Here is an 18190-nt window from a genome sequence, read left to right as displayed (position 1 = left end):
TTTGTATAGACTGTGAATTTTGAATATTTTTTCTACCATGCTAAATAGGGGAACTTTTTTCAAAGACTATTTTATGTCATCTGAAAATGAGATGAAGTTTAGATTTGCATCCATAAATAAAGTTTTATTGGAACACAGCCACACCCATTTGTTTGCATCTTGTCTGTGGCTGCTTTTGAGCTATGCAGGTTGCATAGTTGAGTAGCTGAGACAGAGACCAGATAGCCTTCAAAGCCTTAGCCTAAAGTATGTACCATCTGGGCTCTTTGCACACATTTGCATACCTCAGAGTAGGGGATGAAAGATCTGGCTCTTGCTGTTATTTGAACTCAACACTATAAAATACATATTCACAGTTAAATAATTATAAAGCAAACACCTGTATAACCTAACACTTGGATCAAAAAATAAAATATTGTCCTCAGAAGCCCAGGACTTCCATGTGTCCTTTCGCCCCCACCAGAGTCAGGCCTTTGTGATATTTCCTTGTTGTTCTTCTCTACACATCTACCACTTATTCCATGGTTGGGTTTTATTTATGAAGTGTATACATTAACATTGTACACAGTAACACTGTATCTATCTCAGCCTGTTTGTGAGGCTCAGCTCTGAGTTATGGTGTGTGGTTGTAGTTCTGTCATTGCCTTTCTCCATGTCACTCATACCCTTAGGCAAGGCTCATTGATCTATTCTACTATTGGTGAACAGCTGGGTCATTTCCAGTTTGGGGCAATTATTGAATAATAGTGCTGGGATCATCTTATGTTTGAGCCATCACTGACATCAGAGTTTCTTCAGAGAAGTGGATTTCTGGGACATAGGAAATGTATACCTTCAACTCTCCTGCTTAACGCCAAACTGTTCTCCAAAGAGGTTAGGCGAAATCACATTCCTGCCAGGAGCCCCCTCTAAGAAGCTGAGGAGTTCTCCAAGTTTTGTCAGTCAGTGCTGCTTTCCACTTCTATCTCCAGAACCAAATGGTGTCTGTCTGCTCTCTCAGCCTGAGGCCTGACAAAGTATACAGGGGCCACTGTCTCTTCTACTTTGTACCTTCCCTTTAAATCATTCTCACATCTTAAAGACATAGGGAAAAGTAAACTTTCTAAGTATGCTTGTGGAGATAGGGTAGGAAGCCGGCCAGATGAGACCACCCTGACCCCTCCTCACAGACAGGTCCAGAGGAAGGTAGCTCAGCACAGCCAGGGTGTCAGGTGGGGACACAGGAGGGGATGGAAGGGGTAACTGTCCTTTCCTCTTCCTCCGGGGAGTGAGAGGACTATAAAGGTCAAGGAATCAGCCCCTGGGGAGCTGAGGCTCAAGTCTTTCTCTACAGGGTTTTAGGAAAATGGGTGCTGGAAAATCTCCCTCCTATAACTGCCAGTAGGCTGACACCCCAGCCCTCGCACCTGGGGCACAAGCACCAGCAGCATTTCTAAAGCATGATGTAGCACTATCCTGAAAAGGCACAAATAAACCTCAAACCCTAGCACACATTTATCCAGTTTGTGAAGCAGATTAATAGAATAACCAATAAAACATGTATAAAAGCTTTAATTAAATCTGATGAAATAAAGCTTCATGTTTTATTTATGGACACTCCCAACATGTAAAGGATTCAGGGAGACATTCATTTTTACTGCCATTTCGTCCTCATATCTATAATTAAATCCAGGCTGCAGCTCTGGCCCAAAGCAATGAGGCATTTTAAAGCTGGCCTTGGACCCCCTCCCCCCATCTGCTTTTAATTATAATTACCATCCCCAATACATAGGAGGCTGATGGCAAAACAAAACAAAATAATCAAACAAACAAACAAACAATGGTTGTTTCCATTGTGTCTTAAAGCGACATGCTGAAGGAGGATTTCAGGCAGGAGGGCATATCCTGTAGTTCCAGTTTTATTCTGTACCAAGTGCACAATCCCTTCATTTTACTTTGACATAAAAAAGAACTTCATAAAACAAGACAAAATAACTTATGATTATATGAAACATAACTGTGACAAATCACAAAACTATACATATTAATAGAAAAAAAGTGTACCTAATTCTTTAAAAGATTTATGACAATAAGCACCAGATGTGCCTCTAGAGTAAAATGGGCCCCATATCCAGTATGATATATGCAGTTCATTTCTCTACGTGAGTGTATATAAGTATGTACAAAAGCCTGTGTGATTTATGGAAAACAGATTTCCACTCCCCTCAAATGCTTCATGTCAGCAACATTACACAGGATGCTTTGCTGTCTGTATAAAATAAATCTCTTCTTTTTTACACTCACTATTTCTCCAATGAGTTTGGTTTTTCTTTCTTTTTTTCTACCCATGGCAAAAGGAAAAAAAAAGTAACTGCAAAATTCCACATCGCCAACAAAAAGTGCCATTAAGAAATGCTGTTATAAAATGACATGGTAAAAGAGTCAAAACACCAAACAGTTAAACTGAACAGTTACAATCACCATTCCCACTACTTCAAGGCAACTGGAAAGGAAAGGTTCTCTGATGGGAGAGTTAGCGGTGTCCCTGTTCAAAACTGGTATTAGTGTACTAGCCCACTCGACAACTAGTAATTTCAAAACAACTGAACAAAACCAACACACTATTATCAGTGGAAACTATGCTGTAATCTGTTAACGACCTCTTTTTCCATTTTAGGATCACCTATGTAATTTGTGGGAGACAAGGGTAGAGGGAGATACCTCAGAGGACCAGTAAATATTTAAATAATATTTAAATGATGATCAGAGACCAAATTACAACTGACATTTTGATGTAGTCTCCTTAGGGAATTAAGACAATGTAGCAAATTAAATGCTCCCAGACATACTGATTTATTTTTTAATGTAATAGGGTAATTGGCTTTGCGCTGCGTGTTTTCACAAGCACCCGGTTTGTTTTTGTTGTTTTTTGTTTTTAAAGGGGAATGACAATCTCTGTTCAGCTGTTTATGAAAATGGCTACATATCAAGACTAAAAAGGTCAAGAAATGAAAGGAATGATCTTTTGAAGTTTCAGGTATACTGCTATAAAATAGTAAGATACATAAATCTTCTGCAATGCAAAAGTAAGCAAGGGACAAATTTGAAGGTCAGGAGAAATTCTGGGTCCTAAGGACAGCTTTTAGAGTCTGGAGAAACATGAATGCATCCTGTCATGAGTGCCTAATCACAAACCCATGTCCATCAGGCAACACTGAGGGTCTGTGAGGGGCTCCGGGCACTGCACGTCTCCCTCTGACAACAGCAATATCCCTCAGGGGCTGGGCCTCGAAATCCTGCTGAGGAAAGAGATGCTGGAGGTGCCACTGACCCTTGGCTCTTCCGTGGATCTCTCTGGGCCAGGGCCAGGGCCAGGGGAGGCTGCAAAGAGCAGGGCCACTGTGAGACCAGAGCCTGGCTCACAAGCATCTCCGCTTAACCAAAGGAGGAGATGACATCCGTGGTTTCTGCGGCTCAGCTTCTGGCTTTGTTCTCCTTCCTCCTTTCCACTTTCTCTATAAAGCCACAGGCAGTTGACAACATCAACTGCAATAATAACCTTGCCTCTTCATTTTTTTCTCATAACACCAATGAAATGTATTTTGAGTTGCTTGTAACAGAGTCAGTGGTTAAGAATGGATAGACAGTCTCTCTAAAGACAGCAGTCTTCCTTTCTTTCTAGAGTGTGACAGAGGACACGTCATGGATGCTACTGACCAAGCCAGTGTTAGCACGTATCCTTGCTTAGGAAAAGTCACAGAACCCAGAATGTCTGCAAGAATGGTGGGATTTTAGATGCAGTCTCAGAGCTCACTTGTCAGAGAAGCCTGATGCATCCTTCTGTAAAGCAGAGCAGATTTGTATAATGTGGTTAATGCAAATATTTTGCAGACTTGGAAAGTTGCATTATAGCTTTCCTTAGTACACAGCCCACTAGCAAGACAAGCTAGATCAAGCAAGTGTGCTATAAAAATGAAATCCACACTTGGCTCCTCATTCCCCTCATTTACTGCACACTGAATGAACATGGGAACTAGGTGGAACACTTCTGATTTTGGAGCCAGACTAGAAGGACCCATCTGTCACGAAGCAAACTGTCACGGGACCCTAAGTCTGATACCAAGCTGTTTAACTGTCTTGCTGAAGATTATAATTATCTCAGTCTGATAAACAGCATTGTTTTACTATTGTTCAGAAAACATTCTTTAAGAGAGCAAAGAAACACTGAAATGTGAATGTACCAGAATGTTGGAACTGACTGAGTCTTTGGGGTCTGGCCAGTTTTTATAGCTTACACACTAGGACACGAGACCTTACTTGTCAATAGAAATGACTTCTTCTTCAGGCTTGATATAAAATGGCCAAGTGCTCTGTGAATAATTTCAGGCCTTCAAACAAGCTTCAGAAAAAAAGATGGCATTCTTCAGCCCACCTTCTGTGAACCATTCCTTCTACCTTCCTAAGAGCTGATACCAGGATATGATGGGATATGGCTGGCATGTCTGAAATAGGTCAAGATGCTGAGAAGGAAGCAGAAACAGGGAGGAGGGAAATATCAGGGAAAGACAGACAGATGAGTGGATTCCCTGAGGGAGCTGAGCAGAGGCTGTGCAAAGTAACTGGATGCCAGGCATCCCAGGGTTGGTTTTTTGCGGGAACCCACACATATGACCTGCCATGGGTCCTGTCCCCATATCTCCCAATGCTTGTTAGGTCGAGTGCCAGAGTGAAAGCAACGGATGGATAAGTCAAATGGCCTTTTCCTGTGTACAAAGTTTTCAAGGTAGAGTCACTGAGCAGTCAATCCATGAGGGTTCCTGCTACAGCACTGAGTGCAGAGAGGGGGTGTGTGTGTGTGTGTGTGTGTGTGCGTGCACACAGGTGACTGGCCATCCTGTCACCCTCAGAGAGCCTTTGCAATCTCCAAAACTAACATTTCAGAGCTAGGGCCAAGCCGAGCACAGCTGTGACAAAATGCATATAGTAGGGGTGACTAAAATGATCATGATTTCCACCCAAAGAACAAAACTTTGTTATTTTTTTCCTTTTAAAGCAGATGTAAGTAACAAGTCTCTAAAATTAAAAAATAAAGTAGATTGGTGAAGTAGAAAACCTTTTGTCAGCAGGGAAACGCTGACTGCAATTGGTTAGCATGACAACATCTAAGAGAAGAGGGAAAACTCAGGAATTTCTGAGTCAAGATCACACCATGCTTTAGACATGGATTTTCCTTGTTATGCTTGGCTCTGCACCACCTGGATTTGGGAGAGGCAGCTCATGGTGCCTCAGGTAACTGGGCTCTTCCCTCTTTGGAGTTTTCAGCAAAGGTTATCCCCAAACCACATTTTCATATGCACGTCCTTTCATTGGTGTCCTTTGAGGGTTAACAGCCAGGAAGTAACAGGTATCCAGCAAGGTGAGACTCTAACTTCCCTTTGAAAAGACAGCCCCGCTGTTCACTTGGTCCGGCAAATCCAGCAAGAAAAAAGGAGCAAGTGCAAATACTGCTGCAAAGCCAGCTCTGATCGTCCAGTCCTGCTTTCCAAAGACAAAGTGACCTGGCAGGCTTCATTGAGTTGGTTGACACCCTTCTTCATGCAGCCTGTGATGGTCTGAAAACAAAAGGCTGCAAGCAACTAAAAGATTCTGGGTGTGCAGCACAGGTCAGTGGAGCTTTTAGCCTTCAGTATAGACGGAGGAAAGCTGGCTAGGACAGCGGTCTACAGCGCTGATCTGTAAGAATGTGGTGTCCTCAGGCCCACTGCGAAGAGACTCCCCAAAGAGGCTTGAAGAAGCCGGAGGCAAGTCATACACTGGAAGAGAAAGAACACAGGAAGTCAGAAAGTAGACCACACATCTTCCAGGTGTGCAGTGCAGTGGGACAGTTCATCACGTGCTGGCCCTTCCGCAGGTCTCTGCTTAGGGAGCCCAGTGGGGAGGGGGCTGACTTGAAGGCTGCTGCCACGTCATGACTCAGCAGGAAGTACAGGAATTCAGGCTTAGTACAAGTAAGAGAAAAGTGTTTTAAGGATGGATCAAAGTGGCCCAAAAAGGAGGTGACAGTAATCACAAAAGGGAAAGGCATTATAAAAGAGATGTAGAGGAAGGGAAAGAATAATCCAGAAGGTGCAAACACTATAAAGATAGAGAGGGAGGGGCATGTGCGGTCAAGGGTGCTGGTAAAAGGTCAAGAGAAGAACACACAGGAAAAATACGTATGGGCAGGTCTGGAAATCTGATCAGTCCTAAGGTAAGAGGGATGAAATGTCATGTTGGAGAGAAAAGTTTATTCTCTACCTGACTGGAAACTGATTAAGGTATTTGAGGAGGAATGTGGCCGATTTTATCCCTTAGGTTTGGAAGGCAATGTGCAGGGCAGTATGGAGGGCATAGGGGTAAAGGTGAGGGGGAGAGACAGGGAGGCGACTGCGACCATCTGGGAGACACACGACCGCACCTGCAGCAGGTGGTGGAAGCAGGGCTGGAGAAGGGCTGAGGAGGGAGGGGTAGAGGAGAGACATGTCAGGGGAAGATCAACAGATGCGCTACGGTCGCACCCTGGGTCAAGGCTAGTCCAGGCCAGTCACAGGAAACCCAGCTGATCTCTCCTCATTGGGCCTGAGCTTCTAAGTCACAGTCACCCCACATACCTGCAATGCCTGAGTGAGTCGAGAAGGCTCTGTGGAAAACATCAAAGCCAGCCTGGCCCATGGATGTGGGGACCAGGCAGTCCTCGAAGGAAGGGACCACACTGCAGGAGTTGCCAGGTGGCACAGTTCTGGGGGATTCAGGGTAATGTGGGGGGCAGAATGTCTGCAGCTGTCCATAAAATCCTGTAACACAAATATGACATTAACTTACTTCAAGGCACAAGACTGCTCCAACTAAGCTAGAACCTCACTCAGCCTGGATTCTTATGGCAAAATGCTTTTCTCCCTTAAGATCACCTGTAAAATCTTCCGGACACACATCTGAAATGCACTACTTGGGCTGAAGCCCTTTGACCTTAGAGGGATTTCAGGGCTTGTTGGCTTATTACATTTTTAGTTTGCTCTCCAGTACCTAAAGCAAAGGGCTTTAACCTTCACTGGATTCTCCAAAGGGTCCTACACACTGAAGGCCTGACCTTCCCACCCCAGGCACTACCACCGGGGTTTGAATACATCTTCAATTCCTTTCTTCAACGTTCTTTTCTGTTTTTACATTAAGGGGGAAAAAGCCCTGCAGAGTGCTCTTAAGTAAGGGCCATTTAAATCATAAAACAGTACAGATGTATCTACCTATTCATCGGTCTTTACAACAGATACATTCAAACACATATCTTCTTTTTTATTTTAAATAGGTGGTACAGTATCTACAGTTGGATATACTACATTGTTGATTTTTGTAGTAAATGGGAAAACTGTAAGTAAATAATGAAAAATGATAAAATATTTTTTAGTACTTGAAAAGAACCATCAAGTTTTTGATAATCTGATTTCATCTATTCCCTTCAATTATTTTTGATTCATTGAAGTTTTCCTTGGTGGCCTATGTGGTCCTTTTATATGATCTTCCAAAATTTCCTTAATTCTTTACCTTTTCCTTCTTTCTCCATGCTTCATAACTTTAAATCAACAGATTGTTTTTCTGGAGCATAATGTAATTTTAAAAATAAAATAATGAACTTTTAATTCTACACTTTGGTGGAAAGAAAGCTCTTTCTTTCTGATGTTACAATGAAATGTAGCTTCTCCAACTGAGGAATGTGAACATCACTGTCTAGGGCTACTGTGAAGAACAAGTGAGTCACTGAATAAGGAAGTCCATCTACACTGCTTTAAAAGTGCTTCAAAAATGTCAGTTATTATTGATTTCACTATTCTGTTTTTGATGGAGAAAACAAGAGGATTAATAGAGGACATGACCCAGGATTCGTTCCACAAGTGTGCTTAATTGCTTCTAAAGACTCAAAGTGGCCCTTTAGGAACTTACGACCCAAAAGAGAGATCAAATGCAGATTTATGCACAGAGAACTCTCACAGTTGAAAACAAAATAATAACATCCTTTATACATATACAACAGTACACTTTACATAGAATCAACAGAAAAAAATCCCACACAAGGTTTGGGGCAAGATTAAAGGCGTGTTAGCAGTATGTACTAAGAAAACACCTCGGCGAATGGAAAAACTTTAGCAGTTCTCTTTTTGATTCCCCCAAAGCTTCTGCATGATCTCAATAGGCAAAGGACCCAAACATACCACTCATAAATACTTTCCTAATCGATCAGCCAGTATGAATGAACTGTTAACTTTCAAGCTATCAAAGAAATAAAAATGAAACAACAATAAAAGGCCATATTCTACCTATTACATTAGAAAAAATTTTAATACATCATTCTTAGTGCTACCATGCGAACGGTGAAGGTAGTTCTTTATAGTGTGGTAGATACTGTGAAAAGTGTATTCTTTTTTCCAGTTCTTTGGGATTTGACAACCTATATCTAAAGTACACTTAAAGGAGTTCATATTCCTGAGTTTGGAATTTTACTCCTGAGAAAGTATCTTAAACATATATTCTAAACAACACAAATAATTCTGCATATGACAGTCATGACAGAGCTAATGATTGTAACATGAAACTAGAGGGCCAAATGGCCAACCCTAAGAAAATGGTTTGAGAAAGAGCAGTACACACACATAATGGGAACATAAAACAGCCATTACAACATCTATAAGACTATTTAACAACATGGAAAAACCATTCTAAGTTTCAATTTTTTTGAAAAAGCAAGTTACAAAAATTGAATATAAGATTTAAAAAATATTGTAGAATATGTGGGTTTTTGTTAGTACATGTTTGCAGTCCAAGCAGTACATTCATTGTGGGGAAATGGTACATGTACACGATACACTTCAACTGGTAACCTAGTGGGGGGATTTTTGGCCAGTGAAGGGGCACCACAGATTCGTTTATAGACAGGCAACAGACTGGGGGTAGGTATTTCCAGTATCTAAAATATTGATCAATATCTAGAATATACACAGAAGATTTACAAATCAATAAGAAAAATGAAGCCTTTCCAGTTTGGAAAAGGACAGGGAATAGGGACAATTTACAAAATAGGAAACTAAAAGGACAAAGGCTTATCAAGAGATGCTCAAATCCATTAGTAATCAGAGAAATGTAAATTAAAACAACAAGACATCACTGTTGAACTGGGGGACAGCAGGCTGGGAAACACCAGGGATGAATGAGGATGTGGGCACTAGGATCTTCACACTGTCAGTGGCAGTGTAGGCGAGGGCAGTGCTGGGTCAAGTTAAGTATATGCAGATGCCATGAGGCAGCGATCTCAGGGCCTGGGGCACATCTCAGAGAAATGCTTACACAGTGCGAAAGAGACATGCACAAGAATGCTGTGGTTCTAGAGAGGTGAACTGGAGACAAGTCGGGGGTCCACCCCTGGTGGAGTGGGCAGATGAAATGTGTGGGGTGACCAACTCATCCTGTTTTGTCCAGACTTCCTCAGTCTTAGCTCTGAAAGTCTGTGTCCCAGGAACCCTCGAAGTCCCTGGCAAACCTGGATGGCTGGTCGCCCTACTATTGTTAGAGATGTCCCACAGAGCACTGTGTAATACTGATGGAATTTACAATGCAGAGAAAAAGAGAGGAAAGAAAATGAAATATTTCATGTATCGAAAAATTGAATATAAAGGCTAGAATCTGTTATGTGACACTTATGTACAGGATTAAAAATGAAAAAAACCACATTTATATTGTCTTTGAGTACTTTTTTATTGCTTTTATATTCTTATGAATTTTATTAGTGGTGCAAAGAGAGGAGTCTGGAATCAGATTTCCTGGGTTCAGATTCCTAGTACATACATATCAACTGTATAGTTCTGGCAAATTATTCAGTACCTTAGAGTCTCAGTTTACTAATTTGTAAAATGGGACTAACAGTAGTAATGACATCTCACTGCGTTATTATGAAGATTAAAAGAGTTAACAGCTTCATATTATAGAATTTGGTAATATTAATTATATAACTAATATTTATTTATTTTAATAATATAATTATATATTTGCTAAGTAAAAAGGAAAATTATTTGGCATTAATGGTGTAATTTTCAAAAATAAGGTAAACTTTATAAACAAAATTAAAAATTTCAAAACAACAAGTAGGTCTTTCAACAATAATCTAGCATAAGAATGGACACAGCAGCAGGCATGTGGCACACCCCTAGTATGAAATTAAAATTTCACTGTATTTTTAAAAAACATATTACACTCCAAGAAAACAAAACATTCTGGAACGTTCTTGGCCTTTTGGAGACCTGAGCTGTGTACCTCTTGTCCATGGTTCCTGCATCCTGAACTAACTGACAAACCTTTTGATTTCTTCATTTACTCTAATTGGGACACAAAAGAGCACAAATCTGGGTGGTTTGAAGGAGCCAGAAATTGGACCTATGTGGTTTGGGGAGTCCCTTGGACTGACCTTGACTTTGGGTACCTGTGGTCAGACTCATGTAAACATGGCATATTCATCAAGAGGAAAACAACATGAACCATCATGGTGGGTCTATTAGAATGTAATGCGCCTCCTCCCTGAGTAAAATAGATGATATTTGCTCTGTGCAGCCTTACACTAGTTCTGTTCAAATTTCTCACCCATAAAGTCCCTGGTAGCACTCCTCAGCGTAACATTATCCTTCTGAGAAGAGGAGACATTTTTCACCCAGCTCCCACAACTACCCAAATAGGAACATTGATCATTCTGAGACAATGATAAGAGACATTCGCTGGCCTTTTGAGAAAACCAATTCATTCTCCCTTTCCTATCTTCTCCCTTGTTTCTAAGAGGGAGCAGGAATGTAATACGATTCCAATCTCTGTTTGGGTGTTGTGATTTCTATGTCTAAAAGCTTTGTGATGTGGGAAAATAGGTAATATGCTAAACAGCAAACTCAACATGCTGAGTTCCTTCTCTCAGTCTGCATCTCAGCAAGGAAGGCAAAGTAAACTATAATTCTTGCCTTTGGAGTATCTTGGGTGATGTGAGAAACTGTTAAAACCAGAATAGCCCCGCAAGCATGTTTTATCACTCTAACAGCCAACCCAAGAAAAGAAAATCTTCTTTACTAAATCCCTCCTTCCATGTAACCAGTTAATAAGGATGGTAAATACACTAGTGTGGATGGTTGTGGTCACTCAAATAAGAGTTTTCATATTTTCCCATCCCAGTGCTATTCCCATAAAGCTAATGAAATTTAAAAGACATTCCATTAGGATCTTGCCACACACACAAGCCTAGAGAAAGCCTAACTCATTCTTTGAGAATGGCTCCTGTATTCCAGTGGCTGGATTTCATATAGCAAATTTGGAAAGAACACTACTTCTCGGACCCAAAGCAAAATGAGGCAAGATGTTAACACATTTCATGGCCATAAAACCTAAGAGTAATAGCAAGGTCAGCCAATCTGTCCCTCAGTTCTTCAGTAAAAACGTTTTCGAGGGATGGTTAGGGCACTACAGGAGAGACCAAAGAAATGGATGATAATACCTTGTCCTTGAGTGTTCATAATATAGTTGGATCAAGATCATATACATTTACTAATAGCATAAGAATGAACATAGAAATAAGCTGTCAATAAATATTAGCTGTCACGTTAAATTACAAATTTACCCCTTTTCCCTTTTAGAAGTTATTTTATTTCCAAGAATGAAAGAGGGAAGGAATTTGCAAATAAATGAATTCTACATAAATTTCAGTTCCTGAGGATCAAGGAGAATCATCCCTCCTATACTCAATTTTGGGAAGCTTCCCCCTTCTAAAAACAAACGGGTTCTAATTATAAAAATATTTGGAGCTAATTATAACAACTAGAAAATGTAGGCTAATATAAACAAAGAGTGGAAAATTATCTTGTATTTCCATGATTTAGAAATGGCCAGACATTCAAAACTGAAATTATATTTATTGGATAAAATATAGGATTACATATTTGTATCCTTTTTATAAAATCAAATGTATTATGTATTTTACCCTGTTTTCTTTCCTAATATTATCTATGAGTTTCTTCACATATTATCACAATTCATTCTCAAAAAGCTTTTCTCCATCATATAAGCTCACTGATGTATCTGTAATGATAGGTAAGACTGGGAGTTTACAGTTGCTGTTGCTGCTAATGAAAATAAAGCAGCCCATGAAGCTGGGTGTGGATTTCCTTCCCAAGAGGAAATGGAAGGTATAGAAAAAAGGAACTGCATGACTAAACAGGAATACCAGAAAGGTCATCTCTAGCAGTGCTGTCCAACAGAATTTTCCTTGATGGAAATGTTCTTTATCTGTGTTGTCCAATACAGTAATAGCTACATGTGGTTATCAAGCACTTTAAACATGACTAGTGTGACTACAGAATCTGCAGAATTGATTTTTACATGTTATTTAATTTTAATTTGTTCAAATTTAAAAGCTATACAAGGCTCCTGGCCATTGTCTGAGAGAGTGTAACTAAGGCAATCTAAATTCCCAGATTTAGTAGAACTAGTTTCAGGAATGTTGCTGTTTAAATTCCTGAAAGAAAAATACATGATCCACTGAGTTGAAATAAAGGCTTGGTAGATGATTTTTAAATTCTGGAACTTCAAGATAGCAAATATACTAGAGACTATTACATCTAGCTATTCCTTACAAATTTACCACTTCAGTCTTTGTGGAAGGAGCCAGAATATAAATATATCAATAAGTAAATAATGGTCACTCAACTCCCACCACTCAAGAAGTTGTGTATTGTTTTAGGCTAAGCTGCCAGGGCATTTCAATCTTCTGGATTATTCTGGAAGCATCAGCAGCAGGAAAAAATGTGTTACCCATATTCTGTACTTTAGATCGTGGGCTTAACTCACTAAGCGCACCAGAAGTGACAGTGTCACAGGTAGGTCTCCATTTTTGGTGCCATGTGATGGTGGAGTGAAGTGCCAATGGAGAAGGCTCTCCCAGCTCTGTCCACATGTGGATGGAGGTTAGTGCCATCAGCTCCCTGATAGTGAAATTGCTACATCACGATGAGTACTTAGTAAGTTTGTTTATGTAGCAGACAGCTTGCCAAACAAAATTCTTCTTCTCCTTTATGGGAGAACACACAGATTCTGGGTGCCAGGAGAAGTTCTGTGTGGACAACACCCTGAACTGAACTGAACTGAGACTGGTGCCCTTCCCCGCAGAAGGTTTAGCACTGATCATGAGTACAACTCAGCATGAGCACCCTACCTCTAGACATCAAGAAAGTCGCAGAACTACCTCCTTCACAAAGGTTTGGCCTAATCAGGGTTGGAAGTGTCTACTGTGAGGCGCCTCAGAAGCACAGGTGAGAACACTTGCTCCCTAAGATCCCTTGATAGCTTCACATGGGAAAAGCTCCAACTCCAGTGTCATCTGGATTGTATCAATTCAGGGGTCCAGGCCAAGTACCATAGTTTTTCAACTACTACCCAAATCTCAGGAGTCAACTCTTCTTTGGACTTTTCAGAAGAAATGCCGACTGATGTGTATGCCTGCCACTGTTTTTGTATTTTTATAAAATTGGTGTGTTAACAGTGTCTAATCATAAGGCAACCACAAAAATAGAAGAGGATTGAAAGAGATCATCCAATGTAAAGGGCTGAGTGTGTTCCTGACACATTATTTCATACCCTTTAAATAGTACCTTTCATTTTTCTTTTCCTAGTCTTCTAATAACACACGTATTTAAATTTCTATGCTTTTATGCACTTGAAAACCATTTTGCTAAGTATCTGCTTAAGTGCTGGGGACACAGTAAAGAATAAAACACATTCTGTGCCTTCTTAGGGGTTATACTTTAATGGAAGAAAACACAATAAACATGTAAATGAGAAACTGAATAATGTAATATCTTAATACATATGATAATACAAGGAAAATTTTGTTAAAAAGATAGAGATGGAATTCTCTTCCTCATAATGCATTGAAGACAGGAAGAATGGAACATAACTGTTATGGTTTGTGTCTAGATGTTTTCCCAAAGCCTCATTCAGTCATAGGGCTTTTCCAGAGGTGGCTGAGATCTACAGTGTGTGATGGGATTAAGGATGCATGGTTACCAAATCAGTCCACTGATTGGTTTGGCACCTCCCTAATCCCAGTAGTCTGGATAAGATAAAAAGGGCAGAAAAATGCTGTTAAAATCCCTTGTTGCTTTGCTACCTTTGGTCTGCCATAAACTGTTTCTTCCTCTGCCATGTGCCATCCTGCCTTGGAGCCAGCCTATTAAGGATTGAAGCCTCTACAAATTGTGAGCTAAAATAAACCTTTCCCATTTTAACTTTGGGTGTTGGGTATTTTGTCTCTGCAATGAGAAAAGTAACTAAGACAATAACAAAGAAGTTTTTTCCACGGTTGCCTTTTTGTAATGGCAGGTATATGTAACTGGGAGGAACAGCCCTGGAAGAGAGGAATTCCTATCATGTTGCTAAACAGTTCATGCCTGAGTAGAACAAGCAGATATCCGTGGCAGACACACTGTTGGGAGACTCTTGGTTTCTTGGTGGTACAGTTGTTTGCTACCCAAGTAGAAGGCAGGATACATATTTTTAAGTTTTACAGCTATTTTTCTACGAAGGCTATAATTTGTGGGTCATTTTCAGTAATGTAGAGTTTTGGCCTTAGTCATATGATTATCCTATGTGTTGTGATGTGGATGACCCAAGCAATGAGTGGGCAGGGTCAAATCAGAGCTCCAGAGACAGGGACATATTAAGGAGACTCTATTCTCCTTGGCTTTTTGGAAGACTTCTCCAACATTTTATGGCTCTATATAGATTCCTCTACTCTCTGGTGATCTTTGACTGCTGTGCTTTGACAGGTACTCCAATACCTCTTATAAACCAAGAAAGGGAACAGAAAAAGGTGTTATATGGGAAAACCCCCTATCTTCCACAGAATTTTGCTGTGAACCTAAAATTCCTCTTATTAAAAATAAAGTCTATTAAAAATGGATGTCATACATGCCTGTACATTATCTCTCTCTATTGTATACTTTCCTCGCTAAAATGTATGTTCCATGAAGGTGGAGACTTGTCCAGTTTGTTTAGTATCACTTCCATAGCACTCAACATAGCACCTGGCATATAGTAACCACTCAATAAATACTAGTTAAATGAATGAATGACAGGAAATTTTGGTTATTTTAATTACAAGGTAAAAGATAGGATTTTACTGGTATCTTTTTTCTCTATATAAATCACCATACTTGAAAGAGACTGGAAGCCCTGGCCAACACATTTCCACATCTTGCTCTTGCTATGAAGACTGTTTGGTTTCACTGAAGCATTACAAGCCAGAGTCAGAGGGTAGAGCAGAGGAGGGTTTCTGAATCCAAGGAATTTTGCTTCCAGGTGAATTGAGCAGGCAAGGAAAAGCAGGGGACAAGGGTAACAGCCAAGTGTAAGAAGGATTCCTGCTTAAAATATGCCTCCCATTACTCTGGAGGAGGGAAGTTTACTTGGGTCAAATAACTCCTTCCCACGGGTTCAAACACTCCCTGCCTCTGGGAAAGCTCACAATCACTAATCAGAGTCTGAATCACTTCATTCCACCACACTAGGGCAGTCTCTGAATATTCAAATTTTGATTGGGAGGAGAGGGACAGAGAAAGAGAAAGGAGACAAATGTCCCCATAGTCCTTGGGTCCTTTCATTTCTATGCCTATCTGCGGATGCCCTTACTTTCTGGGGTCCTGTGACCTGCCTACCTCGAATACCTTTTGGAATCCAATATAGAAGCCAATGAGAAACAAAGGGAGAAAACATAGTCCCTGGGCGAGTTCCTAAAGGCCATGAGGATAGTCTTTGGAGCCTTCTCAGCCTGACTCTGTGCATTCCAATTTTGCTCAGAGAAAGGCCCACGGTATTAAGGCACTAAACACATGGTGCCATAGTCTTAGGACACCTTACAGAGTCCTTTTTAGGTAGCCATCTGATGATTCTTTCTTGGCAGTAGGTAATTCAAACCAATATTCCCATTTTACAGACAAAGAGATGGAAGCAGGGAACTACTGAAAGCCTTGTCATTATAATGGAAATTTTATTTCTATGATATCATGCAAATACAAGTGGAGAGTCCAACCATTTTAATATTTCTAAATATCCAGATATTCTGAATTAATTTTGGAATTACCCTTTCTAAAATGGTCAGCAGAACTAAAACAGCAACCATATAATCACCTATCACAAGTCAAAATCTCCCTTGCACAGGCATTTTTTGGGCAAATTTTGGTCAGTGTGTCACCAGCACTCAGAATTCTGTTCTAAGGAAGGAAAAGAGGATCTAATATTTATTTGCTCTGTGACACACATTGTCCTAAGATTTACAAAGAGAACCTTAATCTTTACAATACCTTTTTAGTTAAGCAGTATTGTCCCCAGCTTATGGACAAGGAAACAGAAGTTATAATAACTTCTCCAAATCCTCATAGCTGCTACAATTCAGAACCAGGATTCAAGCCTTGGTCTGTTGCTGATGTAGTTCATGAAAACTTCTGGGGTTGAAGCTCATGGCCCAGGTGAATGTAAAAAATCTTAGTATTTTTATTGAGACACTTTGTTGCCAAATTATAGGCAAAGTTACTCAGACTGGGTGTACATTTTAGAAAGTACTTTTTTAGGGTGAAAAGTATTGAATTAATTAGTAAAGTTGATCAAATTGTCTAATCACTGAAAAATGCTCAAAACCCTCATGAGAAGGAACAGACATTTCAGGAATTTCCTAGGCCACTTTTCCTTTTTAGCTAGTATTTTATTTCTATCCATTACATGAACAATTTGGATCTAAACTGGATTCCCAGATGATCTGTTAACCAAATTCATATCTTCAGATAAATTCTTTTCCTTCATGAGCCTCACTTTCTGTGAAAATAATACTTATTTTATAATGTTGTGGAAACTATGTATGACATTGTTTATAAAAGCATTTAATGCATTCCCTGGCACCTTAGTAGTCCGCAGTAAAGAGGAGCAGTTCTACTACAAAGAAATTAGCTCAGAAAGGTTTAGAGGTTCTGTGAAAAAGCACCGGCGGTTCTTAAGCAATTTTCCTTACATAACCCACCACCCCTTAAGTGTAAAACAATGCACCCCTAGTAGTGAAATATCCACATTTTGGTTGTCATTTTTGCCTTTGCTCCTCATCTGGGCCATAACATCATCCAGGTCTTCTTCTGAGCTACAGTTTGACTAAGCTTCCTTCCCAGAGGAGGAAGAGAAACTGCCACTCCACTTTAATACACAGTCTATAAATGGGGAGCTCCAGCAACAGCTCACAGGCTGTGTTAGGAAGACAGATTTTTCTTCATGTTGAGAACTGAACCAGCTTGCAAAGCACTGGAGCTATTTACGACTGACATTTAAGCAACTCTACTAAGAAAGAGGAAAATAATGGAAATATTAACCCTTAAAATTCCAATTGGGCACATTTCTACTGAGGGAAGCCTATGACCGTGATATAAACGTTGATCTTTGGAGCAACTGCCTAGTCCCTTTGCCCTTGGTCAGATGGACTATAGCATGAGGACTCTTGTTGGAAAAGCGCACCCAATCGCAGCTGGTGGAACCGATTCCCTCTGTAGCTCCAGCTGCCACTTGCAGGCCACGGGGAAATGTGCTCTAAACACTCCAGGTGCTTCTCCATTTGTGTCTCCACGGCAGCTCCCCTGCTCTTACTTATTTCCAGAGAGGAGGGTGGAGAGGCGCTACTGATATCTACAAAGAGTTCAAATAAGGGGATGGGAGTGGGCAGAGCTTGCTACTGAAAGGGACAATAAGGAAACTGGAAAAAGCATAGTGAGAAGGAAAGCATGTGTAAAACACCCTTGGTTAAAATATGTAATCAATTTTCATTTAAAAATCCCCAAACCACCCAAAACCTTAGTGTGTGGATGGCCTATGGTTTCCAAATCCCCAGAATGATAAGCTGCCAAAGTAAACTAATTGCAATGTGTCTCAGTAATTGCCATGTGCAGATATATACAGTTAAGAGTAAAATGGTTCAGTGAATCCTGATGGTGAGAATGCACATTTGGAAATTACATAAAATAGAGACTCTTAAAACCCAGAAGATTGAGGAGTCTGAGATGGATCCCAATACCAGCTTTGATACATACTGGCTGTGTGGTCTTGAGGAAACCACAGTCTCTCTGTATTA

At 40.3% G+C, this 18190-nt stretch overlaps 1 protein-coding gene across 2 annotated transcripts in view; it reads right to left on the bottom strand.

Annotated features, from left to right (window-relative positions):
- Positions 1-1880: 1880 nt before the first annotated feature.
- The window catches only part of Glis3 (GLIS family zinc finger 3), a 466502-nt gene continuing 450192 nt past the window's right edge, over positions 1881-18190 (bottom strand). For both annotated transcript variants that reach the window (XM_087184003.1, XM_004838230.4), the window contains 2 exons: positions 6630-6812; positions 1881-5792 (listed from right to left, as the gene is read on the bottom strand). In XM_087184003.1, the coding sequence (XP_087040129.1) occupies positions 5656-5792; positions 6630-6812 (320 nt within the window). In that variant the 3' untranslated portion in view covers positions 1881-5655. The remainder of the gene's footprint in view (positions 5793-6629; positions 6813-18190) is intronic.

The sequence above is a fragment of the Heterocephalus glaber genome, unplaced genomic scaffold (assembly GCF_053883595.1).
Source record: "Heterocephalus glaber isolate CG9 unplaced genomic scaffold, H.glaber_assembly_v1.0 deba00001481, whole genome shotgun sequence".
NCBI lineage: Eukaryota > Metazoa > Chordata > Mammalia > Rodentia > Bathyergidae > Heterocephalus > Heterocephalus glaber.
This window is presented reverse-complemented; position numbering and strand designations above follow the sequence as displayed.